General features: G+C 58.5%; 1 protein-coding gene across 1 annotated transcript; it reads left to right on the top strand.

Annotated features, from left to right (window-relative positions):
- RAP1GAP (RAP1 GTPase activating protein) lies at positions 1-24,015 on the top strand. The gene is given in 22 exon segments (XM_065877452.1): positions 1-75; positions 3,304-3,339; positions 4,343-4,390; positions 5,644-5,682; positions 6,169-6,354; positions 9,525-9,628; positions 9,872-9,950; positions 10,326-10,379; positions 11,479-11,562; positions 11,765-11,865; positions 11,999-12,128; positions 13,174-13,329; positions 13,795-13,866; positions 14,480-14,566; positions 14,995-15,132; positions 16,970-17,101; positions 19,038-19,292; positions 20,089-20,198; positions 21,164-21,277; positions 22,847-22,886; positions 22,889-22,970; positions 23,963-24,015. Coding segments are annotated over 22 exon segments (2,175 nt in total).
- Positions 24,016-25,882: the final 1,867 nt, after the last annotated feature.

The raw sequence follows: 25,882 nt of genomic DNA, 5'->3' as shown, positions 1-25,882 counted from the left end.
ATGGCGCAGCCGCGGCCCCTGGAGCCCCCGGGCCGTCCTCGGAGGGGATCACTGCCCTCTGGGGCCGGCTGGCAGGTGAGGACCAGGGCGAAGGCGGCCTGGCCGAGGGGGTCTGCGGGAGACGAATCAACCCAACTTCTCCGGAGCCCGGCAGGCTCTGCCCCAGTCAGGGCGGGTGTGCGAGGCTCCGTCATGGAGGGTGTGTTAGCTTCTGGGCTGACACACGGCCATCGAGGCCACAGGGCACACCCCTGCCCTGGGGTCCCAGGCCTTGAGCTCTTTCTGCAGCTGCCTACGGAACAGAGTGCTCGTGGTTGCACTGTGGCTCTGGGCTACGGGGGCACTCTGTGTGTGTGTGGATGTGTGTGTGCGTGTGTGTGGATGTGTGTGTGTGGGCGCTAGCCTTGGGACCACTTCATCCATCCCCTTCCCCCTTTAGGAAGGGTCTGAATGTCACAATGTAGCTTTGCTTGGTGCCCTGGGGCACTTCACTCACAGCCTTCCATGTGTCAGAGCGTCTGATGCACTAGTGAGGCTGTATCTGTGGGTATCACTTGTTGCTGTGTGTGCGCTCTGGGTGACAGTACCATGTGTCAGTGTTTATGTGGCTGTGACTTCCAGTGCGTTGTTTCTGGCCATGTAATGCCATGTTACCCTGAGTGGGGTATTCTGGGGGACATCAGTGCACCTGTATCACTGGTGCTGGGACTGTGCTGGGCTGAGGTTACGTGGCTCACCCAGGCACAGATGCTGGGGGACATCGGTGCACCTGTATCACTGGTGCTGGGACTGTGCTGGGCTGAGGTTACGTGGCTCACCCAGGCACAGATGCTGGGGGACATCGGTGCACCTGTATCACTGGTGCTGGGACTGTGCTGGGCTGAGGTTACGTGGCTCACCCAGGCACAGATGCTGGGGGACATCGGTGCACCTGTATCACTGGTGCTGGGACTGTGCTGGGCTGAGGTTACGTGACTCACCCAGGCACAGATGCTGGGGGACATCGGTGCACCTGTATCACTGGTGCTGGGACTGTGCTGGGCTGAGGTTACGTGGCTCACCCAGGCACAGATGCTGGGGGACATCGGTGCACCTGTATCACTGGTGCTGGGACTGTGCTGGGCTGAGGTTACGTGGCTCACCCAGGCACAGATGCTGGGGGACATCGGTGCACCTGTATCACTGGTGCTGGGGCTGTGCTGGGCTGAGGTTACGTGGCTCACCCAGGCACAGATGCTGGGGGACATCGGTGCACCTGTATCACTGGTGCTGGGACTGTGCTGGGCTGAGGTTACGTGGCTCACCCAGGCACAGATGCTGGGGGACATCGGTGCACCTGTATCACTGGTGCTGGGGCTGTGCTGGGCTGAGGTTACGTGGCTCACCCAGGCACAGATGCTGGGGGACATCGGTGCACCTGTATCACTGGTGCTGGGACTGTGCTGGGCTGAGGTTACGTGGCTCACCCAGGCACAGATGCTGATGTTGTGCAAGGTGTTGGCTGACAGGCGTGTTTGTCTACCTGGACTGCAGATGTGTGTCTGTGGTCTCTGCTCTAATTGCCTGTGGAATTGTCTCTTCCAAGCTCAGAAGTGTGGGGTGTGGCCACCGGGGCTGTGGGTCACCATCTCCTGTGGACTCCTGTCGTGCATTTTACAGGGTGGGTTTTGCCTCTGTGGACAGGCCTCACAGTATGCACATGGGATGTCTGTGTCTTGTGATCTTTAACAGACAGCTCCGTGTAGTGTGTGTGTGTGTGTGTGTGTGTGTGGCTCAGACCAATGCCCCTCATCCTTGGCGATTAACCACTTCCATAGTTGCTGCATGCTTTTTCTTTTTCTCAAAACTCATTTAATGTTATGGGATCAAGTCTGTCATGTCTGTTATGCAGGGAGTGTGACTGATGGGGAAGGGTGAACTTGTGCATGGCAGTGGGGCTCTGTGGCTCAGTTTCCGTGAACGTACCTGCCTGTGTCTGCGAGCGCACGTTGTTTTGTCTCTCGGCACGTGGATGTGAGAGTAGTTTTGTGGCGTTCGTGTAGCTTCGTGTGCAATTACTGGCGCAGTTGCGCAGATCTGCCTGGGGGTGGGTTTGCATTTGTGTGTGCGGCTCTTACGGGACATAGACCTGTATGTGTGTGAGGGAGTGTGCTGTTGTGTAACGTAGGACACTGACACGTGTATTTGTATGTGAGCATGTAGCTGTAAGGATTGATGTACACAGACCCGGTGGGTTTGTGCGTGTGGGTTTCTGTGTGTTTGCTTTCTTTGGTACAGTGAGACTGTGTTTAAATATTGGTGTGCAGGCCTGTGTGTGTTTGAGCAAGAGAGAAAGAGAGAGAGAGGGAGTGTGTGTTCCCTGGTGTACAACCCCATAGCACATGTGCGTGTGAGCTCAGGCAGTGCCCCCACTGGACAGCAGGAGCGACTGAATTGAGGCCTTGGAGGTGCTGGGGGAGGGGCGCTCTCCTAGAGACTCTGGGGGCTTCCCAGGCCCAGCCCCCAGCTCCGCCAGCCGGCAAGGATGCCGCCTTCCAGGAAGGCTCGTAGGGAGCTGGCGCTGGAGAGGCTGAAGCTGCCAAGCACAGCTGGCAGATGCCCGGATTAACCCTGTGTGTGCCCTGGCTAGCCTCAGGAGAGGCTGGCTGGAGTGTGAGGAGGGAGGAGGGAGGAGCGGGAATGTGTGGACTCAGACACAGGTATTGGGCCCATGGGACATCCCAGCATTCTCTCCCACAACAGACGCCCAGCCCACACTGCTTGGGGGGGAGGATGGGGCCCTCCTTCCAGAGGTGAGTGGAACCACAGACCCTCCTGAGGATCCCAGCTGGGCTCGTCTCTGGACCTGGGACCTGGGACCTGGGGCTCTTCTGAGGGGTCCGTGGGCCGATCCGGGCGCTGCCAGTCTTGCAGTGACATGGGGGAGATGTGTCTCTCCCCAAAGGTCAAGCACCCTTCTTTGTCTGAGGCAACAGCCTCCTCCTTTGGGGAAGGGGACTGAGTGGGGTGGGCTGCCTGGGGAGGGTGCTGGACTCTGGGCAGACTTCTCCGGGCAGTTGGTCAAACTCTGCCAGTCAGTGGCACAGAGCCCCATCCTATGATGTCCCTTCCACTCCCTCTTGCTGCTTGGACAGGTCCACGGTGTTTGGTCCCTTCCACTCCCTCTTGCTACTTGGACAGGTCCACGGTATTTGGTCAGAGTTGGGGCACCAGGAGGGCTGGGGCAGGTGGAGACTTCTCGGAGACTTGCAGGATCAGCTGGGTTACCCCGGTGCTGACCTGCTCTCTCCATCTCTGTTGCAGAACACAGATCTGTTTGAGATGATTGAAAAGATGCAGGTGAGGTGGGCTCTGGAGCCCGTTCTGGGGAGCCACAGAGGGGGCTGGACTGGGGGCGGGGGGCCCTTGCTGTATCTGCAGCCCTACATCTCTCTGAGGACGGGCCGGGAGCTCTTGCAGACCGTGCCAGGAGGAGATGTTGGCAGTGTGCTGTCCAGAGCCCTTTGTCTGGGGATGGGGACTGATGGTGCCCAACTGCCTGACTGACCCAGGGCGCAGGCCCCGCTTGCATCTCTCCAGCTCCCATCCCTGTGTAGGTTGCTCAACCTACCCCGCATACACATACCATCCCCCATCTCCCAAGAGGCATCACAGGCTCTGCAGGACCCTGTGTGGAATGGGGGGAGGGACAGATGCCAGGGCACAGGGCAACCAGAGGCTGGGCTGCAGGTCCGGGGAGGTGTTAAGGAACCGGGCAGCCCCCGCCCCTCTGCCTGACCCCTGCCCATACTCCACTCCCCAGCCCTGGTCTTCCAGGCCCTCGTCTGTGTTTTTCTCTTGGGTATGTGTTGGGAGGTGGCCGGGGGACTTGAACCAACCTCAGGAGCTTTCCTGATATCGGGTCACCCTCCAAACCCCGTCTCCTGCCATCTTCCTGTTTCCCTGCCTCTCTTAGTCTTTCCATCTCCACCTCTCCCCCTCCTTCTCTCTCTCCCCCTCTCTCTCCCCCTCTCCCTCTTCCTTTCTCTCTCCCTCTCCCTCTTGCTCTCAACAACACGTATCTGTGTAGATGCAGCAGCCTCCCTCCCCAGCTCACACACAAGCGTGCACACTGGCCCTGCCCCCACTCCCAGCAGTGACCAGAGCCCCGAGCCCTCCCTGCTGCTGCCAGTCTCCCGCAGCCCCCGTTCCCTCCAGGAGGGCCAGCCCTGCAGAGGCCTGAGTAACCCGGCGGCCAGCGCCCTGCCCTGGGAGCACCTCCACAGCACCATCTACCTGGAAGGGGTGCTGCTTCCAGCAGCATGGGAAGGGTGTGACGGGATGTGCTGCCTTCTCTTTGCAGGGAAGCAGGATGGATGAACAGCGATGCTCCTTCCCACCACCCCTCAAAGTAGGTCTGAATCTGGAACCACTCCACCCTTCTGGGGGCCTTTGGCTTCCTGAGCAGTGCTCTCCAAAGGGCTTGGGGATGGGAGGGGACGGGAAGGGGGAGGCAGACTCCCTCTCTAGGGGTGGGGGAAGTGCTGCCCCAGCCGAGCAGCCAGCCCAGGAGAATCTGCGCCCCCCTTTCGTGAAGTAGCCTTACTGCGGGCTGGTGCCGGGGGCCAAGGGGGAAGCAGGGTATACCCAGCCCCTCCCCTCGAGGAGGCTAAGGTGTGGAGAACCCCTCCCTGCCTGTAGGCCTTCATTCCAGCTCCTCCTCACCCCATCTGCACCACTGTAAACTCACCCCGCCTCTCCAGGCTTCCCCATTGCAAAATCGAAGCCCCATCCCTCACGATAGCCTGCGTAAAAGGTTTTCCTTGAAGCCACTTATGGTCAGCAGTTGCAGAAAGACTCATACCCAGGACCCAGGAGGCTTACGCTCCCCCTCTCCATGTAGCTCCTGCCTGGGACGGCTGAGGGGGAGGGGGAGAGACGGAGAGATGGGGAGGGGTAGCCTCGTTACCCCCCAACCTTCATGAAGAGACTAACAGGAAGCCTGGGACCAAAGGAGGCGTGAGGAGGCTCTTTAGACTCAGAATTTTCTTGGGGTGGGAGCTGCATAGCCCCTCCAGGTACGTATATGGTACCATGGTTGGTGATTTGGGACCCCAATAATCCAAGAATATCAGTGACTGGGCTTAGGGGAGTGGACCCAGGGCTACAAGGATGAGGGTTAAAGTGGGGTTCATGGGCACAAGGCTGATGCTTTGTCTGGAACAGGGCTTCTCAAAGTGTGGTCCTCAGACCAGAAGCATCGGCATCACCTGGGAGCTTGTTGGCATATAAATTCTTGGGCTCCACCCAGATGCACTGCATAAGAAACTCCGAGGGTGGGGCAAAGCAATCAGTTTAATGAGCCCTCCAGGCCATTCTGATGCATGGGAGAACCACTGGTCCAGAGGTTTCTTCTGGGGATGCAGTGAGCCTCCTTTTCCCCAGGCAGCAGACCCAGAAGAGGCTGCCAGCGCTCAGTGAGCTAAGCCTGCCTCAGTCCCTGCCTCGTGGGGTCAGCCCACATGGGGTGGGGAGATGAGGAAGCAGCCCCATCCGCAACCCCAGCCCGGGGGTGCTGCCTGAACAGCAGGTGTTCTGGGGAGGCTGGAAGTAAAGGGTAAGGACCCCACCCCAGCTGGGCCTCTGCCCTGATTTGTTTTGCAGACGGAGGAGGACTACATTCCCTACCCGAGCGTCCACGAGGTAACCCACCGGATCCCACTGAGCCCATCTCCCTCCCGAGCCCAGGAGGCACTCCCTCAGGGAGTCTGGACAGCCGGGTCCTCCTCCTTGTCAAGAGCCTGACCACAGGCCTTGCTCTGGGTGTTGGAGACTCAGTTTACAAGCCCAAGACTTCAGAGCCCATGTGAACCCTTAGGCCTCTGTGCCAAATATGCCAGCCTCTCGGCCAACATCATGCTCTCAGCTTTACCTGTCCCCACACTCCCATCCTTTGAGACTGGGACATGGGGCTCTGTGCATCTGGGTCTGTGCCTGCAGTGGGAAGAGAAGGGCTGGAGCAAGTGCCTTGAAGGAGGTGGATTTGATCCCTGGGACCCACATAGGCTCTGGGCTGTCCCCTAGTACTCCTTAGCTATGGCAGAAGTGGCTCCAGGTCTGAAATGGGGGGTGTCTTGGGGCCCCCAGTGGTGTGCAGTGTGGGTGGCTCTCAGCTGAGTCCTCCTTCAGGTCCTGGGGCGAGAAGGGCCCTTCCCCCTTATCCTGCTGCCCCAGTTTGGGGGCTACTGGATTGAAGGCACCAATCACGAAATCACCAGCATCCCGGAGACAGAGCCGCTGCAGTCACCCACGGCCAAGGTGAAGCTGGAATGCAACCCCACCGCCCGCATCTACCGCAAGCACTTTCTTGGCAAGGTGTGTGGCCCGCTGGTGTTGGGGGGCTGGGCTGGCTGGGGAGTGGGTCACAGCCCAGCCCTGGGGGACGCTGGGCCTGGGAGGGAGCGGTACCGTGGGCTGGGCTGTCTGTTTGTCGCAGAGTCCAGGGAGCATGCGTAGTGGATTCACTCATTCAGTCAACAAACATTTATTGCAAAAGGCAGTGTTACGGCATAGTGGTTAACAGAGACTCTACCAGGGCTTGAATCCTGGCTCTGTCACTACATGGGACATCAGGCAAGTCACTTACCCTCTCTGTGCCTCTGTTTCTTTCTCTCTTTCTTTTTTTTAAGATGGGGAGACTGTTTTTTTGTTTTTAATAAATTTATTTATTTTATTTACTTTTGGCTGCGTTGGGTCTTCGTTGCTGCGTGTGGGCTTTCTCTAGTTGCAGCAAACGGAGGCTGCTCTTCGTTGCAATGCACGGGCTTCTCATTGCGGTGGCTTCTCTTGTGGAGCATGGGCTCTAGGTGCATGGACTTCAGTAGCTGCAGCACATGGGCTCAGTAGTTGTGGCTTGTGAGCTCTAGAGCGCAGGCTCAGTAGTTGTGGCACACGGGCTTAGTTGCTCTGTGGCATGTGGGATCTTCCCGGACCAGGGCTCGAACCCGTGTCCCCTGCATTGGCACGCAGATTCTTAACCACTGCGCCACCAGGGAAGCCCCTGCCTCTGGTTCTTCATCTGTAAAAACGGAGATGGTGATGATACCCACCTCATGCCTTTAATGCGACGATGTTTGTGAGGCATTTAGAATGGTGTCCGGCCCAAAGTGTCCAGCACAAAGGGCTCAGTCAGGGTGAACAAATAATGAGCACCAGCTGTGTGCCTGGTCCTGTTCTGGGCACCAGGTATACAGCAGCAAACAAAACAGCCCCAGGCCCTGCCCTCAGGCAGCTTGAGGTGGGGAAGACTAATTCCGTGGTGTGACCTGGATTGGTACAACCCCTGCCCCACCACCTGCCCCAGAGCCGGGGCCCTGCCCAGTAACGACCTGTCCTCATGTCACCCGATGACGACGGCAGCGTTCCAGGCAGGAGCTGTTGGGCGAGGCTGTGGGAGCTGGAGGGGAGGTCACACGCTGGGACCTTGTAGGTGCCACGTTCCATGCCGAGTGCGGTCTCTGTGTCAGTTTACAAACGAGGTGGTGGCATGTAGCGTGGGCTCTGGAGTCTCGTGGCCTGGGGACGCCTATTGACTCTTCTGTTTATTGATGGTGTGACCTCGGGCAAATCAGTTAACCTTCCTGAGCCTGTTTCCTCGTCTGTAAAAATGAGGATGATAAAAGCATCGAGAACCATGTTTGGCACATAGTAAGTGCTCAGTAAACGTTAGCTGTTATTATTACATCTTCATAATTACTCTGTGAGATCAGGATCGTCCTAATTTTTACAGAAAAGGAAACTGAGGCTCAGAGAGATAAAACGACTTAGTTAAGTTCACACAGTTACTGAGCTAGGAACTGGACATAGCTCTGGCTGACCTTCCATTAAGACACACTAAGGGAGGGGTCATGTTTCTAGCGTGTGTGCGTGCACTCGTGGGTGCTGGGAGGAGGGGTGACTCCTTGGGGTGTTGGGAAGCTGTGTGGGCTCAGTCTGAGCCCAGGGCATTAGCCTGATGCTGGTGGGTGTTGGTGCTAAGGTAGGGGGACAGGTTGACTGAGACTAAGCCAGCAGGCCCAGATGCAGGAGCCATTGCCAGGGGACAAACTCAGAACAGGGCAGGGGATTTCACCTGTGGGTGGAGAGAGAACTGCATGCCCGGAAGCCACTGTCCAGAGGCTCTTAATTGGGTCTGGCAGGTGGTGGGGCCTGGGTGACTATGTGGGCCTAGTTTATAGCTGGTGCACAGAAAAGTTTGCTGAAGAAGTGGTGAGTGATAGAATGAAGGTGGTGCCTTGGGCACTGGAGGATTGGAAGAGGCACAGGTTGGGGGGGTCTTAGAGGAGGCATGATGGCCAGGGTCAGGCTGGCAGCACAGAGAGGAGGGGCCCCAGGGGCTGGCAGAGAGGCCGGGCCATTCCCGGCTCCAGGTGGGGTGCTGGGGAAGCAGTGGGCCGTGTTCTGGCAGAGGGAGGAAGTTAGGGTGACTTTGGCATTGACCCACTGGGCCCCTGAGCCCACTCTCCTTGGGCTTCTCTGGGCCCAGCCAGGGGGGTCTGGGGAAACTCCACACCCCGAGGACTTCGGTGCAGACCTCCTTGCCAAGAGCCTGCCACTCCCTCTGCACAGATAGTGCCAAGCCTTTGGGGGTTTCCATCACTCTGCCCCAGGTCCCCGCAGACTGCCCCTGAGCTGTGGATTTGTGGCGCACGTCCCCTGGCCCCTGCATCTTTTTCCTCCCATCCTTTGAGCACAGCTGTTTGTATTTAAACAGGGCTTCCTTCTACCATGACTCCTGGGGTGGGTGTGGCTGAGGAGCCGGGCTGGCAGGGGAACCCAGGGCCAGGTGGGGTGAAATCTTCTGGCACTTCCAGCTCTTGGCTTTGGGGCTTCCCCACCTGGAGGTGCCAGACTGCCAGCTCCTCTCTGGGGATGCCATCCCCGCTGCAGTTCCCCTGGGCCCTCGGGAGCATTTCTTCCCCACCCTGTGTCTTCCCCAGGTGAGGCGGGAGGGCAGGAACCGGCTCGGTCAGCCATCCAGTGTGTTCATGAGATGTTTCATTTCCTGATTCTCATGGGCCCTGGCTTCAGGGGCCACAGAACAGTCAGTTAAACAATCAGTCAATTGACATATTTTTATTGAGCACCTACTGTGTGCCCAGCTCTGAGAGGGGCGGGGGCTGGGAGACAGCCATGCAGGTGCAGATGTGGTCCTGACTTTGCTGAAGAGGACACCTACTCTGCGGCCGACACTCTCTCTTTCAGTGCCTGCCACCCTCCCACAAGGTAGTGGGCCTCACCCCCATCTGATAGACTAGGAAACTGAGGCACAGGAAGGTGAGGTGACCTTCTCAGGTTACCCAGCTGGCAAGTGGCAGAGCTGGGATTTGAATGCAGGTCTCTCTGAGGCAGACAGTGCTGTTAGCCCGGACACCTGCTGCTTGGTGAAGGACCCCCATCCGGGGGTGAGTTGGCTTTCTCGTCTGGTTCCTGGAAGCCTCAGGCTCAGCCTCACCCTCTCCCCTGGCTCCCGCCTCCCACCACAGGAGCATTTTAATTACTACTCACTGGACACCGCCCTGGGCCACCTTGTCTTCTCACTCAAGTATGATGTCATCGGGGACCAGGAACACCTGCGTCTGCTGCTCAGGTGAGGGTGGGGTGAGGGGACCTGTGACTCTCAAAACCTGAGAGCCCATCTTATTTTACCCACTCGAGAGGGCCAGGGATTTGCCTGAGGTTGCCCTGCAAGTTAGTGCCCAAGCCAGGCCTGACCGCCTCATCACCTCTGGACCTCCCTGGGGTCTGCCCTCTCTGGTCTTACTTGGTGTGGAGGGGCTCCCATCTCCCTTTCGCGCTGCTTCACCCCTCAGCATGGGTCTTCTCCTCCCAGGACCAAGTGCCGGACATACCATGACGTCATCCCCATCTCCTGCCTCACTGAGTTCCCCAACGTGGTCCAGATGGCAAAGGTGAGGCCTCTGATCCTTCATGCTGAGCCCCCCGTGGATATCTCAGGTGGGCACAGAGCTGGGCTGCAGCCTCGCCTTTGCACACCCTCATCTTTAGCCCCAGATCCTGGCCTGCCTGCTGTGGCCTGTCTCCAGGGTCCTGCCGCTCACGTGTTCCCATGATGCCCACGTGCTGGCTGTGTGCTTTGGGCACTCTTTAGAACACAGCACCTTTTGGAGACAGGGGCTCCAGTTCTCTGTACCCCATTCTGAGTGACAGTGAGCCTCCTTCAGCCTTGATTGTCCCCTCTTTGTCCTCCACTGTCCTCCCCCCAGACCTTGGCCAGGGAGGCCCAGAGGCCCCACCCTCAGGCCCTCCCTTATCTGCTCCCGCAGCTGGTGTGTGAAGACGTGAATGTGGATCGATTCTATCCTGTGCTCTACCCCAAGGTATGGCTGGATCTGGGCCCTGCTCACTAGGAGTGGGTGGGTAACTAGGGGGCCAAGCATTTATTGGGCACCTGCTGTGTGCAGGGCATTTTTCCTAAGTTCTCTCATTTAAACCTCACAATAACCCTGCAAAGTCCCCAGTTTGTGGAAGAGGAACCAGAGGCCCAGAAAGGGTTGGTGCCTTACCCAAGGATGCACAGCAGATAAGGAAGCCTGCATTTGAACCTAGTGCTTTCCTCCTTGGAGGCGAGCCTTCCTTACCTCTGGAAACTCTCAGTGCCATTTGGGGACCCTCCTAAGGGGTAATCTGTGCTCCTGAGCCAAGGCTCCACTGGTCTTGCCTTCTGACCCCAGAGGGGACCTGGGGAGAGAGAATAACACAGGCACCTCCATAGGTGCCACCCCACAGACGGCAGTGGCACTTCCAGCTCTGGTGCTGGGTGCTGGGTTTGAGGCACTGTGACGATGTGGGATAAAGGGGAGGGACTTCTGTCTTCAGTGAGCCAGGGGGTTTCTGGAAAGAGGTGGGCCCTGAAAGACACGTACAGCCTGTGGCTCTGACTGAATTCCAGAGTGAGGTGAGGTCGCTGAAGGGCGGGTGGTCCAGGAAAGGTCCCCTGAAGGAAGGGGCCTCAGAAATCAGGCCCTGCTTCTCAGTTACCGAAAGCCCAAGGTGAGGAGGGGAACTTGCTCAAGGCTCCACAGCACACTGGTGGGACTCGGCCTGTTCTAGAATGATGAGGTGGCTTTACAGAAGAGCCAGGGAACAAGTTGGGTGTTAGAGCAGAGTAGGGGCGGGAGCTTATGAGCAGAACTCAGGAGCAGTGCGCTTAGCCTTTGGAATCCAACAGACCTGAGTTCAAGTCCCAGCTCTGCCATTTGCCAGCTGTTGACCTTAGCTAGTCAGTTCCTTAAGGTCTCGGAATGTCAGCGTCTTCATCCGTGAGATGCAGTCCGCGGGAGTGCCTCCCTCACGGGCTTGTTCTGAGGAGGAAATGAGTGGATGCATGTGGAGTGCCTGGCACAGTGCTTGGCACATAGAGCAATAAACGGCAACTTGAAAAAGCAGTGTGTTTCACCCATCGTCCTGTCCCCGCAGGCCTCCCGCCTCATCGTCACCTTCGACGAGCATGTCATCAGCAATAACTTCAAGTTCGGAGTCATTTATCAGAAGCTTGGGCAGGTGTGCTCACCTCCTCCTCCCTGCCCCCCACACATCTGGCCATGTACCTGGGACCTCAGACCTTTGCCAGGGAGAGCACCTGCCGAGGGACTCAGTTTCCCAGGAGCTCAGAGGCTGCCAGAGGTCCCCTTTCCAGCCTTCCTGGGTGTGAATGGGGGTAGGAGGCCCAGCTCGATGACCTCTGCCCTCTGTGCATCCCTAGACCTCCGAGGAAGAACTCTTCAGCACCAACGAGGAGAGCCCTGCCTTCGTGGAGTTCCTCGAATTCCTTGGCCAGAAGGTCAAACTGCAGGACTTTAAGGGGTGAGCATTGGGGTGGGACAAGCAGAGGATAATACGACCCATGCCCTTGGGCAGGGAGGGAGGCCCCGTCCTGGCCCCGTGGAGGCCTGGCTGGGGCTGGAGACTGAGCCGTGGCCTGGGGGGCCTGGGGCAGGTTCCGAGGAGGCCTGGACGTGACCCACGGGCAGACGGGAACCGAGTCTGTGTACTGCAACTTCCGCAACAAGGAGATCATGTTTCACGTGTCCACCAAGCTGCCCTACACAGAAGGGGACGCCCAGCAGGTAGCCTGGGCACCCACCCACCTGCTTCCCACCTGCCCTCCTGTCCCCCATTTACCTACCCATTCAGTGTCCACCACACCAGACTCAGTGGGCCCTGGGATAGAGAGATGGAAATGATCTAGTCCCCCAACTTGTGGCCTCTAGTTGGGGCAGGGTGACAAGCTACTACGATGTTGTGAAAGCCTCAGTTTCCACATCTGTGAAATGGGGATCATGCACCAACCTTATAGGTGAGCATAAACGAGGGTATGCACCCAGAGTGGCTAGAACAGTATCTGGAACATAGCAGGAGCTCAGTAAATGCGAGTATTTTTACAGGAAATGAAGGGTATTGTCAGGTCACATGGGGGCACTTAGACTGGGCGAGGTGGGAGTCAGGCAAAGCTTTCAAGATAAAGTGACTTTTGGGTGGCAAAGGAGAGGGAGGAGGAGCATTCTGGGGGAAAGAATGGCTTCCATCTTCTGCAAAGGGCTGGTGATGAGGAAGTGCAAGGCACGTTCCTGGAGCTGAACTTGGAAATTTGTCACCTTGTCCTAAGCTTCCTGCAGGGCTGTCCTCCTTATTTCCCCATGCCCCCACTCCAGGGGTACAGGGGGATACAGGGGTCATGTGAGAAAAATGGAAATGTTTATTCCTTATTTTTAATGTCTTTTACTTTTCTTTTAATAGATTCTCTGTTCATTTTAACAACAAAGATATATTGAGCGGAACTTATTTGTTCAAGAGGGGCCCATGTTTGGGGTATTTAGACAGGAGGAGGGTGAGAGGTAGGGCCTGGGGACCAAGAGCCCCGGGTTCAAGTCCCCTAATTCACTGTAGGGCCTTGCAAGTCACTTCTGTCTTGGCCTCAGTTTTCTCATCTGTCACAGGATTCCAAGAAAACGAGAATAATTTTAAGACAAGCTTCTCACCACATAGTTTTGGGGGAAGCAACTCCTTAGACATGGCCTCTGCCTACCCCGAGCCCCCCGCACCTCTGCGGGCACCCTCCCCACACTCCGCGGGCCCCCGGCCAGGTGGTGAAGGCTGTGGCCCTGTGCTCAGTTACAGCGGAAGCGTCACATCGGGAACGACATCGTGGCTGTGGTCTTCCAGGACGAGAACACGCCCTTTGTGCCGGACATGATTGCGTCCAACTTTCTGCATGCCTATGTGGTGGTGCAGGCCGAGAGTGGGGGCCCCGATGGCCCCCTGTACAAGGTGGGTGATCTCGGAGCTTCCCAAGGGCATCAGCCACCATCCCAGCCCCACCCTCACTCACTGTGAGGCCTCTCTGAGCCTCAGTTTTCCTAACTGTAAGTAGGGGGACTGTCCGGAGGGCTCTGAGCCCCCCTCTTGCTCTGATGATGGAGGAGTCCCATCCCGCCCTCTCTGCCCCCTGAAATCCCTCCCCTCAGAGAGGCTGGTTACCCTCCTCCGCCCTTTAGCCTCCTCCTCCCTCTCCATCCTCATGACTCCTGAGACCCTCCACCCCTTCCCACCACTCAAATTCAGGACCAAGGATGGAGGAGCTGAAATCCTGGGGTTCATGCATCCAATCGGCAGTCACTGAACCTCCCCCGCCAAGGGGCAGCCCTGTGCCCAGCACGGGGCAGGATAGGGAGGCGAATCAGTGGTTTCTGGCTGGTGTGGGGACTCCATGGGGACAGCTGCCCTCCCTTCCAGGTCTCCGTCACTGCGAGAGACGACGTGCCCTTCTTTGGGCCACCCCTCCCGGACCCTGCTGTGTTCAGGAAGGTGAGGAGCAGCCCCCAGCCCCCCCCCCCCCCATCATGGGCAGAGCAGGACTAAATGGGTGGTGGCTGAGAGGGTGCACATTCTACTGTACGAGGACCTGAAGCCCCACTGTGTGCCAGGGCAGCCGGGCTCCCCTAACTGAGCAGCTGGGGCCTGGCTTTTCTGTTCTTGATAAAAACTGTGACTTTATTTTACAACGTCCCAGAACAGACTATATCATTGTTTTACATTTTGTATAGCAGACTCTGTGGCCTTTCCTCACTTCTGTTGTCTTCTTGACAATTTCAACCTTCTTCTAAAATGTTTGGGGAGAGGGGCACACATCTCTCTCACATCTCAGGAGCCCTCACTTTGAGCCTTGGCTTCAGCGCCCCCCAATCCCCCAGACTGAGGCAGTGGGAGACCCCAACCCAGCTCTCCCGAGGGGTGGGCAGCCATGAAGGGCATAGGGCTCACAGGTGCCTGGGCTGGGGAGCTGAGCCCAAGGAGATGCCCTTCTGGGAGTGAAGAGGGCAGCGCCCAGGCCCCAGCAGAGCATGGCTCAGGAGCCCCAGCCCCTTGTCTCTGTGTTCGCCTGACCCCCCTTTCTCTTCTCCACGCTGGGGGCTCCCAGGGGCCCGAGTTCCAGGAATTTTTGCTGACAAAACTGATCAATGCTGAATATGCTTGCTACAAGGCAGAGAAGTTTGCCAAACTGGAGGTGAGTATGGGTTCTTGGGGGTGAATCCCCCCACCCCGTAGAATTTCAGCCCCTGGGGAGAGAAGAGCTGTGTTCAGACCTTGGCCTTAGGGAAGGCTGCCTGGGGGAGGACAGATTTACAGATGAGCAGCGCCAGGGTCAGGGGAGAGGAAGTAAGTGTTCATAAGGAATGCTCAGGAGGGCCTTGGAGGTAGGCGGGCTGCCACAGAGGACGCAGTGGAGGAGGGGCGTGGGGACATGAAGTCAGATCTTTGAGGGGCCACGTCGAGCCCTGGGGGCTGCCTGTGCTGCGGAGGGGCCTGAGGGAAGCCGTCTAGGCTTCTGGAGCCCAGGCCCACTTCCCACTCAGAGAAGGTGGCCACGATTGCAAATGTGGGAAGAAGGGCTGACCCCTGGGGTCTCTCCTAACGGCCCGGCCTGGCCCTCAGGAGCGGACACGGGCCGCCCTCCTGGAGACGCTCTATGAGGAGCTGCACATCCACAGCCAGTCCATGATGGGCCTGGGTGGAGACGAGGACAAGATGGAGAACGGCGGCGGGGGCGGCGGCTTCTTCGAATCCTTCAAGGTGAAGAGCAGGGGTCTACCTGGGTGCAGAGGGGGACGGATGTGGTTGGCTTGGATGGAATCTGGGCACGTGGTTGGGCTAGAGTAGGGGGATGCCGTTAGCTACAAGGTGTGGGGGTGTGGCTAGAGGTGAGCTCACATTGGAGGGTGAGTCGGGTGGAGGCGTGGCTCGGGGTGGAGTCACGGGTGGAGTTAATAGGCGTGAGCTCGGACTAGGTGGGCACGCACCTGGGGTAGAGTCTGGGTGATGGTGAGCCTCTGGGTGGACCTGGGCTTTAGGGTGGGCTTAGACTTGTGGGGGGGTGTGGTCTTGGCCTGGGGTAGAGCTGCGGTTGGGAGTTGTAAGGTGGGCTCTGGCTGGGGGAGGAGTTGGTGGTTGGAGGCGGGGCTAAGCTTGGGGGCGGAGTCTGCCTGGGAGCTGTGCTGAAGGTTGGAGCCCTCTGGTGCCAAGGGTGGTGGCTCCCAGGTCAGCAGGCAAAGAAGAGAGGAGGAAGCCTCTGTCCTGACCGAGAGAAAGAAACAGAGGTCAGGGAAGGGAGGTGAACGAGGGGCTATAGGAGAGGGACCTGGTCTGCATGACCTTAGGCCGTGTGACCCACCCTGGCTATCTGTGGTTTAGCTTAGTGGTAAGAGCATAGACACCCTGGGTTCAAATCCCAGCTCTGCCACTTACCGCCAGCTTGAGCATTCTCTGAGCCTCAGGTTTTTTAATCTGTTGTTTAGGGTAATGGCAACTTACCTCATACAACTGTTGAGAATTGTTTGTGAAGCAGTTAGATCAGTGTAATCTAAGTTAAGAAGCACAATGCAAAGCCCTGCCCGTCTACCTCAGCAACTACCATCCCAAGTGAGAGGCAGAGGAGGAGAGAGCTCCTCTTCCCCCCACAGGGCCTGGACTCCCCCAGACTGCAGGTCCCCAGGCGGTGGCCTCTTTGCCACTGTGTCCTCCACCCACAGGAGGAGGACTGCCCATCCTCCAGGTGCCCAGCAGGCTGGCAGGGCCTCACCTTTACCCCAGGGCAGGCCACAAAGTTGGAGGTGTGGGTTTGCATAAGAGGATTAGCCCAGCTGCCCAGGCCTGCCTTGGGCTGAGGCGAACAGAACGTCTTTGAGAAAGAGGCTTGAAGAGAGCCCTGCCTCTGCTCACTGGAGACAGGGAGTGGGTGGGAGGAACACGGACCTGGGGTGTCTTCTCTGAGGGGGCCTCCAGTGATCCCACATCTGGTGAGTGCTGGATGGTGGACCGGGCTTAAGTTACAGACCTTCTTCGAGGCAGCGGAGCCCACGGTCAAGGGTTTGGGTTTGGCATCTGGGTTCCAGACCCACCTCTGCTTCAGTTTCATCACGTGTAAAATGGGCTTGGTGGCAGTGCCTGCTTCCTGGGGCGGACTGAGTGAGAGCAAATGTAAAGTACCCGGCCCTGAAGTGAGCGTTCAGTGCAGATTGACTGAAAAAAGTAAGGAACGGAGGGAGGGAGGGAGGGAAGAAAAGCAAGGAAGAAACAAGTCCTAAGAGACGCTAAAAGGAGGGAATTGGGGTTTCTGGAGGTCTCTCTGTGCACGCTTTTGCTCATGACCCAGCGTCTTCTGCGGTCTTTACAACAACTGCACGACCGGTCATGAGGCTCAGAGGCTCAGAGGTGTGGAGTGGCTTGCCCAAGGTGACCCAGCAAGTTGGTGGCAGAGTCAAGGCCCACACTACCCTTGGCACATGTGGACCTGACTCTTGTGTGGTCTCATGGGAAGGGACTTCCTGGGGTCACCGAGATTGGCATCGGTGGCTCCTGGGTTTCCCTGAGGGGGTGGGGCCTTAGGAAACCCCTACCGCCACCTTCGCAGCGGGTCATCCGGAGCCGCAGCCAGTCCATGGATGCCATGGGGCTGAGCAACAAGAAGCCCAACACCGTGTCCACCAGCCACAGCGGGAGCTTTGCGCCCAACAACCCGGACCTGGCCAAGGCGGCTGGAATAGTGAGTGCCCTCCCCCAGGGGCCCCGCCTCCCCCCGCTGCCCTGCTGTCCGAGGGCTCATCCTGGGCTCTAGGCTAGGTCTAGCCACTGCCCTCCACGGGGTCAGGTGCCCAGGTTGTGACACTGGGATGCTGAGAGCCTGCAGCCCCCTCCCCAGCTCCTCGGCCCACCCCACCTCCTGGCCCCTTATTCAGCTGTGTCTGTTCTGGGGCAGCTTCTGTGTCACATTCCTTATGAAGCACCTACTGTCTGTCATATGCTGGGGATTGGGCTGCTGTATGGACACCTCCTGTCAAGCCTTGAGTTTCTGGGAGCACCTATTGTGTGTCAGGCTGTGGGCACGCACTGTGTGTCAGGACCTGGATTTCTGTGTGAGCATCTGCTGTATGCCTGGCTCTGAGATGCTGGTGGGTACCGCTGTGTGTCCAGACTTGGGCTGCTGTGTGAGCACCTACTGTGCGTTAGGACCTGGGCTGCTGTGTGGACATGTACTTTGTGAGCACCTACTGTGGGCCTGGCCCTGAGATTCTGTGAGCACCTATTGTATGTCAGATCCTGGTCTACTGCGTGGACCTAACTCTGTAAGTGTCTGCTGTGTGCCCAGCCCTGAGCTGCTGTATGAGAATCCACCATGTGTCGGGAAATGGACTGCTGTGATAAGCCCTGGGTATCAGTGAATACCTTCTCTGTGTCAGGAGATGAGCTGCGTGAGCACCCATTATGTGCCAGGGCCTCTGTGGTTGTGCCCACCTACTGTGTGTCAGGACCTGGGCTTCTGTGTGAGCCTCTCCTGAGTGAGCACCTACTGTGTGATTACTTACTGTCTGCCAGGCTCTGTGGGATTCTGCTACTAATACTCAGGGGGTGTGCTGGGCACAAAGGCTGAATAAGGCCCTCAATTGTGGGCCAGTCTGCTTTCCACTGCCCAGTGGTCACCCCCAGCACTGCACCTACTGCTCTGCTGCCCCTTCCCCATCCATCTTTCCTTCCTTCCTTCCATCCACCCGTCCTTCCATCCATCCGTCTGTCCATCCATCCACCCACCCACCCATCATTTACTGACTGACTGCTGCATGCCAAGCAAGCCCTGTGCTCAGTGCTGTGAGGCTGTGTCATGTGGCAGGAGGGACCCCCTCCACCCCACCCCTGCCCCATGGGCTGACCTGGCCAGGGAGGCAGGGCGAGTCCTCTGTGTTCCAGCAGTCACCAAGCCCACTGTCACTGGAGAAGCAGGCCCACCCTCCTCCAACCCCAATTCACTAGCTACTCCCTTCCTTCCCCGCCAGAGTGGCCCAGCCTCCTGTGGGTGGCTGTAGAGGGGCCCCAGGGACAGGGCCAGACCAGCAGCACCCACCGTGGCAGTAACCAGACCCATTTCTGTTTTTGTTTTTGCACAACTGTCCCCTCTCTTCATGTTGCTTCCTTTTCCTTCCACTCTCTCCTCGTTCCTTGTTTTCCCTTCCCTTTTTCTCTTCCCCTCCTCCACCCCCTGCCTCCCTCCACCTTCTTGCACTTGTGTATTCTGTCCTCTTGCACCTGTCTTTTTACTCCCTCTCCTCTTTCAAACTGTTTTCGCCCTTGATTTTTCCTTTGTGCCTGCCCCTCCCTCTCCATCTCTGTCCGTCTTGCTCCCCGGGTCCATCTCTGTGTCTGTCTCTCCGTGTTTCACTCTGCACCCCTTCTCATGTGACTGTCAATCTCTCTCCTCTGTTCTCTCTGTGTCTCCTCCCACCTATTCTCTCCCTCCCTTCCCCGGCCTTGTCTCTCTCAATCCCCTGCCCCACTCTCTTCTTTGTCCCTGTCTGTCTGTGTCTGTCTGTCTTTCCCTCCTTTCCCTGTCTCATTTCTCTGTGCCTCCCCCTCCTGCCGTCTCTGTCTCTCTGACTCTCTCTATGCCTGTCTCTCTCTCTCTGCTCCCACCCTTTGCTGCTTGCCAGTCATTGCTTATTCCTGGGAAAAGTGCGAGTAGATTCGGACGCCGGGGCAGTGCCATAGGCATAGGAACCGTGGAAGAGGTTGTCGTCCGCGGGGCCGCCGTCTCTGGAGGCTGCCTGCACGCGCTGTTCTCTGCTCGCCCTCAGGACGGAGGCCATATTGGGGACGTTGCCCCCCTCCCCCCTGGACAGGCCCGAGGGCTGGCAGGATGGAGTGCCAGCAGCTCTGATGGCACTCAGCACCTGCTTTGGGGCCTGGCACCTGTGCCAGTGCCAGTGCCCCCCCCCCCCCACCAGGGGCTCTGGCCCTGCCCTGACCCCTGGGACTCTGGCCCAGTCCCTGCCTTTAGGATCTGGTACCTAAAGACCCTCTGTCCAGCTGCACGTCCCCCAATATCGCCAGTTCTGCATGGAGCGCCACCGCCCTCCTCTGCCCTAACTCCCTGTCCCAACCATGAACTGGCCTGGGGGTTTCTGCCCATCTGTGCCTCCATGGGGCCCACCTTCCCGCCTCCCCAGAGAAATGGGGGACATGCTTCTGGTGCCTGGGGCATCCCACCATTGTATATGTGTAACCTGGGCTCGGGGGCATCTTTCAACTGCTGGGCCGGAACCTCCCCCAGCCAGTTTGGAGATTCCGAGGTGTAGCAGGGGGCAGGGGCTTGGGTTGCCTCACCCACTCTCTCCCCACTGCCCATAGGCTGCAGGTCCCATGAAGTCCTAGGGGCAAAGAGGCAGCAGTCATTCTGAGGACTTGGCCTCCTCCAGTCCCAGCCCAGAGTGGCTGTCCAACTCCCTTAGGCTTCTGCTCTTCTCCTGGACTAAGATGCTGGGTCCAGACCTGCTGTGTGACCTCAGGGGGGCCTTTGCCCTCTCTGGGCCTGTTTCCTTATCTGTAAATTAGGACAGCCCTCTCTGGAGATGGACAGTTCTCTCATTTTTCTTGCTCATTGTCTCTGCTTCAGGGCCTGGGCAGCAGGGCCCCAGGGTGGCATGTGGGGGGCACAGGGGCTCCTGGAGCAGGTGGGTACTGAGTTGGGACCTCTCCCCGCAGTCCCTGATTGTCCCTGGAAAGAGCCCCACCAGGAAGAAGTCGGGCCCGTTCGGCTCACGCCGCAGCAGTGCCATCGGCATTGAGAACATACAGGAGGTGCAGGAGAAAAGGTGGGTACAGCAGAGAGGGTAGGATGGTGTCCTGCGTCTCCTCTGGCTCCCCCTGACCCCCATTCAGTGGCAAAGCACAGCAGGCAAGAGGGAGCTCCCACCCTTCTCCCCCTCTGTCCCCACCGGTGACAGCTACAAGGTCAAGTCCCTGCTCTGCGTCAGGCACCACGGCCAGCTCGTCACCTAACATGAAGCCCTATCATCCAGTCCCAGCTCTGCCGGCTCCCAGGGGGTCATATCTTGCACATCAAGGAGCCACAGGTCAAGGGGTCAGGGGCCTGCCCAGGTCACACAGCTGGTGAGGGACAGAGCTGGGATTTGAGGCCTGGTCCATAGAGGTCCGTAAGTGCATCTGTGTGGGTGGGGTGTGGACAGCACACCATAGTACCAGCAGAGAGCCTCCGGGAAGCAGAGGATAGTTCCTGGGTGTGAGTCCTGTCTCCACCACACTGGGGCTGTGTGACCTTGGGAAAGTCACTGTACCTCTCTGAGCCTCACTGTCACAATCTGAGAAATGGGGATAAGAACACAACCAACGGCATGGCGCTGCTGTGGGGGTGTGTGCAGTGCATGTGAAGCAGGGAGCAGGTGCACTGAGGCCTCAGGAGTGGAGCTGGCACTGTCCTCAAAGGCAAGAGAGCCCAGAATCCCATGAACCCAGGGTTCGAGTCTTGGCTTCTCCATGTCCTAGCTGCGCGTCCCTGAGCAGTTTCCTTCCCACCTATGGACTCCAGTTTCCTTAACCATAACAGGGTCTTCAGTAGGTGCTCCCACAGCACCTGCCCCCTCCTTGGCCAGGCCAGCCCAGGAGCTGCAGGGACTGCTCTGGGTCTGGCCCCTGAGGATGTAGGGTGTGGGTACAAGGCAGGAGGCATCCATGACCTCCTCTCACCACCTGGGCCTCCTTCTACCCTTGATGCCAGGCCTGGTGCTGAATCCCCCCGCTGCCCCCATGTGCCCCGCAGGGAGAGCCCCCCGGCTGGCCAGAAGACCCCAGACAGCGGGCACGTCTCACAGGAGCCCAAGTCGGAGAACTCATCCACTCAGAGCTCCCCAGAGATGCCCACGACCAAAAACAGGTTGGGGCTCGGGGCATGCTGAGCCGGGGGGCTTGGGTGTGGCGGGCCCATTCTTTCTACCCCCGTCTGGGCCCAGGCCTGCCAGGAGTGTTGACATAGCCATACCACGGCGGCAGGGGGCCTGATTACTCTCCTAGGTCCTCCTTTGACACACACCCGCTGAGCACTTTGTGCACGCCAAGCTCTGCAAGACAGCAGTGAGCTGGACATACACGGCCCCTGCCCCGTGGAGCTGACAGTCCAGCGTAACATAGCCTAATAAGCTACTTCCAGATAGTGATAATAGAAGAATAAAGCAGAGGATATGATGAAGAATGAGTGGGGGTGGGGCGTTAGGTGGGTGCTCAGGGAAGACATCTACCAAGGGTTGGGGTTTGAATTGGGAGCTGAGTGAGGAGTCAGCCCTGTTAGGTCTGACTTACAGTGGCATGGCAGAGGGAAGAGGGTTTCAGGTAAGAAACACGGCAAGTGCAGAGGCCCTGAGGCATGCTTGGTGCAGTTGGAGCTGAATGAGTGAGGCTGGGCCCAGGCGGACACCGGTAGTGGAGGGGATGAGGTTGGAGAGGCGGGTGGGGGCTAGGTCACGGCTTTGAAGGCCATGTGAGAACTTTGAGACTGGCAAGGAGGCTTTGGAAGATTTTAGTTAAGAGGAGTAGTGGTGCTTTAACAAGCTGACTGTGGTCACCATGTGAAGGCTCTGAGGCTGGGGGCAGGAGCAGAAGCAGGGAGGCCAGCCAGGAGGCTGCCCCTCTGTTCAGTGCTTGTTGGCTGAGCCCCTTCTGTGTTGGCTGCCGGGGGTGAGGGGGCTGTGGAGAGGACCCGGCCTGGGCTGAAGAGTCAGGCAAGTGAACAGAGAAGCAGGAAAGGGCCACAGGGAAAGGGAGAGACAAAGCTGAGCAGAGAGGGTCATTCCCACAGCAAGGAAGAATCAGTGAGGGCCTCCTTGAGTAGGCGACCCCTGGCTGGCTTTCCGAAGGTAAATTTACTTTTTTGGGATTTGAGGGAAGGAGTGAGACTCCAGGCAGGAGACACAAAGGCCCTGAGCATGGGACAAAATTGTGAGAGAGTTAAAAGAGAGTAGACTGTGGAGTTGGAAGGCCTGGGTCCTACCGGTTCTCCCACCTATGGCTGCGTGACCTCGGGCTGTGTGCCCATCCTCTCTGTGCCTCGGTGTCTGCTCCTCTATAAGGTGGGTCTAATAATGATAGCAATTAGATAACTAGGGAAAAGCACTTAGAACAGTGCCTGGCACAGAGCAAACCTGCACTAGATGGCAGTATTGTTGTTAATAGTTATGATTGAGCATCCAGCCAAGGAAGTTGGACTTTATCTGGGGCAGTGGGGATCCAGGAGAGGGAATTGAGCAGGGGAAGGGCATGATAGGATACACGTGTTAGCAAGGACAGTGGCATTGGGGAGGCTCAGAGGCCCAGGGAGCTGTAAGAGGCCAAAAAGGCACTTGGCTGGCTGCAGGCTGGGCCGCCCTGAGCCGGGAGGGCAGGGGCATGGGGTCTTGGCCCAGGAGGTGCCCAGTGTGGATACTGGCTGATAGGATGCTGTCTGTGGCAGAGCGGAGACAGCAGCTCAGAGAGCAGAAGTGCTGAAGGACTTCTCCCGCTCCTCGTCCAGTGCCAGCAGCTTCGCCAGCGTCGTGGAGGAAGCAGAGGGTGTGGACGGGGACGATACAGGCCTGGTGAGAGGCCCAGGGAGGGGAGGTGCCCCACAACGGCCTGAAAGGGGTGCTCTTTGGTCCCTGGAGATGCTCTGGGTGGAAGCACGAGGCTGGGTGTGGTTGAGTTGTGATCAAGGGACTCAGCCCAAAGGAGTAATGCAGACTGACCTTCTCTTACTCTTAAAGCCTTCCGTGGCTCCCCGGTACCCCCCACAGCCCAATCTCTGAGGCCGTTGAAGATCTAGCCCCTCCCTCCCCACCCTTGTCTCTTACCACTTCAGCCATTCCGCCCTCCTTTGCAGTCCCCCAAACCAGCCAGGCTTACTCTGCTTCTGGGCCTTTGCACATGCCATTTCCTCTGTCTGTCCTCCTTCCCACTTTGTCTGACTGACTCGCATTCATCCTTCTCAATTCAGCCTCATGTCACCTCCTCCTGAAAGCCTGCCTTCCTGGTCCCAGGGTAGGTTAGGAGCCCCCTTTACACTCTCATAGACCCTGGGCTCTGTCCTTGGAACCTGTCTGTCATGCTTCACTCAACAGTCCTTTGGCGAGTGCTGTTCCTTGCCACGCCCCGTGCCAGGTGCTGCGTGGGCAGAGGGGACAGTGCAGACCAAGGCCCTGCCCTGTGGGGCTTGTACTAGTCTGGAATTGTACTAGTCTCTTCACAGCCTGTCTCTCCTCTCCTCTTCAAGCTCTCGGAGGGCTGGGACCTTTCCTGATTTCTCTCGGTGGCTTGGCTCACGAGAACATCGATGAATGTTTGCTGAATGAATGAATGGGAGCGCACGTGTGCGTGTGCGCGCGCGCGCCTGGGTCTGTGTCTGTTCCCACTCTGTCCTCCTCTGGTCCCCCCTGGGGCAGACATTGCTGGGCCCTCATCCTCTTTGCAGAGGGGCAAGGGTGGGGGGTTGTGGATTGCAGCGGCGAGGGGCTGGTGAGGAGGGGAGAGGGCAGCCAAGCCAGTGCCATGGCCAAGGGCTGACCTCCCTCTTTCTCTCCTCCCCCATCCCCAGGAGAGTGTCTCATCCTCGGGGACGCCCCACAAGCGGGACTCCTTCATCTATAGCACGTGGCTGGAGGACAGTGTCAGCACCACAAGTGGGGGCAGCTCCCCAGGTACTGGCCAGGGCCAGCTTCCCCCACCACAAGCAGGGCCAGTCTTGTGGTGGGCAGGGGACAGGGCTGGGCACAGAGGGTCAAAAGCAGTTCTCAGGCCCCAGGTGGTGGGTGTGTGATGGGACTGCCCCTGACATGGGGACAGTGGGCTGGTCATTCTCCAGCCTCGGGTGGTTGGTGGCTTGGAGGGCTGGATGATGCAGGAAGGGAGGGGGGTAAAGAAGGGAGTTAAGGGTGGGAGTCCCAGAGGGAGGGGCTCGGTGGGGTTGGGGAGCACTGGTGCCGACCGCCCATCCATGCCCCCCGTCTCCCTGGTGCCTCCCCGCGGCCAGTGAGGTGGCTCCCTCCTGCCTCCCTCCCCAGGCCCCTCTCGGTCACCCTACCCAGACGCCGGCAAGTCGGGGGACCCTGCATGTCCCGAGATCAAGATCCAGCTGGAAGCATCTGAACAGCACACGCCCCAGCTGGTACGCACAGCCACCAGGGGCCTGGCCACGGTGGGGACAGGTGGCCTGGAGCCTGGCCCTATGGGGAGCCCTACCTGGGAGGGAGATTGGCTGTTGGGGAGAGGCATCAAAGTGACCAGGGGTCCCCAGGGATGGGTGCTGGACCAAGGGCCCCCCTTAATCCTGGAGGGCTGGGCTCGTCCAGCCTGGGCACAGCCAGTGACTTCTGCCTGCGTGTATCTTCCATGTCGTCTGTCCTGTCACCTGCATTGCCGCCATCTCTGTGCAGGGCTGTTAGCCAGGATGGCCCTCTGAAGGTGACACTGAGCAGGTCAGTACCAGCCCCCGGCTTCTGTCTGGTGGGGAGAGGGCGGGGGTGGGCCAGCTTCTCTCTCTTCCTCTGTCACCTCTCTTGGGTGAGAGCTATGTATCTAGGTTTGAGTCCTCTGCCACTCAGTTGCTAGGTGACCGCAGGCCTCAGTTTCCCTATCTGTACAATGGGGCTAATAAATGCTGCCTCACCTCTGCCCATGAGTTTCTGGGAGGATCTGATGGGAGCCTGAAAGGGACTTGGGAGTTGTTGGGAGGGAGGGGTCTAGGGGGTTCCCAGTGGGATGGAAAGACCCAGAGCCTGGAACTCCAAGGGTGGGCCCTTCCGCATCTGTCCCCCTGCTTCACGGTGCCTCCGTCTCCCTTACCCTGCAGAAGCACGAGGGGAAGATGCTGTGTCAAATCCAGGCAGACGGGACCTCTGCCCCCGAGGCCAGCACCAGCCTGTGGGCTGCCCCCGGCCTCCCCAGCCCTCCTCCTGGCCCACTGTCTGGGCTGTCTCTGCAGGGCGGAGCCATCCAGACCTGGGAGCGGGGAAGCTGCTGGCGCTATCCCCACCCCCTGGGCTGGGGGGCCAGCTGGGGCAGGGAGTGGTCACTTGAAACAGGACTCCAGGCCTGGCCATCCATCACCCCTGGGTGGCCCTCTGGACTCAGGGGGAGTGAGCTGGAAGGGGGGATTGAGACATCTCAGCGCATACAGAGCCTACTGTGGAAGCCGTGGGGTGTGAGGTGTGGTAGAATGAGCACTGGACTGGGAGTCCTAAGTCCTAGCTTTTAATTTGGGTTCTGCTCTGTGACTATGGGCAAATCACTCTCCCTCTCTGGGCGCCTCTGCTATAAATGGACAAGATTATTTCAGAGGTCACTGAAGGCTGTGAGTCCATGCACCTGCCCCAGAATGGAGGATTGTCGTCCTAGAGACCTCCCATCACCCTACCCTGCTTCTTGGGGTTCCTGGGGCCCCCGGTGGGCCGAGGCTGTGCCCATTGCCCCTCCTGGACCCTCAGTCTCTACCGCAGATCTGCCGATGCCCTGTCCA

This window comes from Phocoena phocoena, chromosome 1, assembly GCF_963924675.1.
Source record: "Phocoena phocoena chromosome 1, mPhoPho1.1, whole genome shotgun sequence".
In the NCBI taxonomy this organism is placed as follows: Eukaryota; Metazoa; Chordata; class Mammalia; order Artiodactyla; family Phocoenidae; genus Phocoena; species Phocoena phocoena.
Note: the sequence above shows the minus strand (reverse complement) of the source record. Positions and strands in the feature narration are given on the sequence as shown.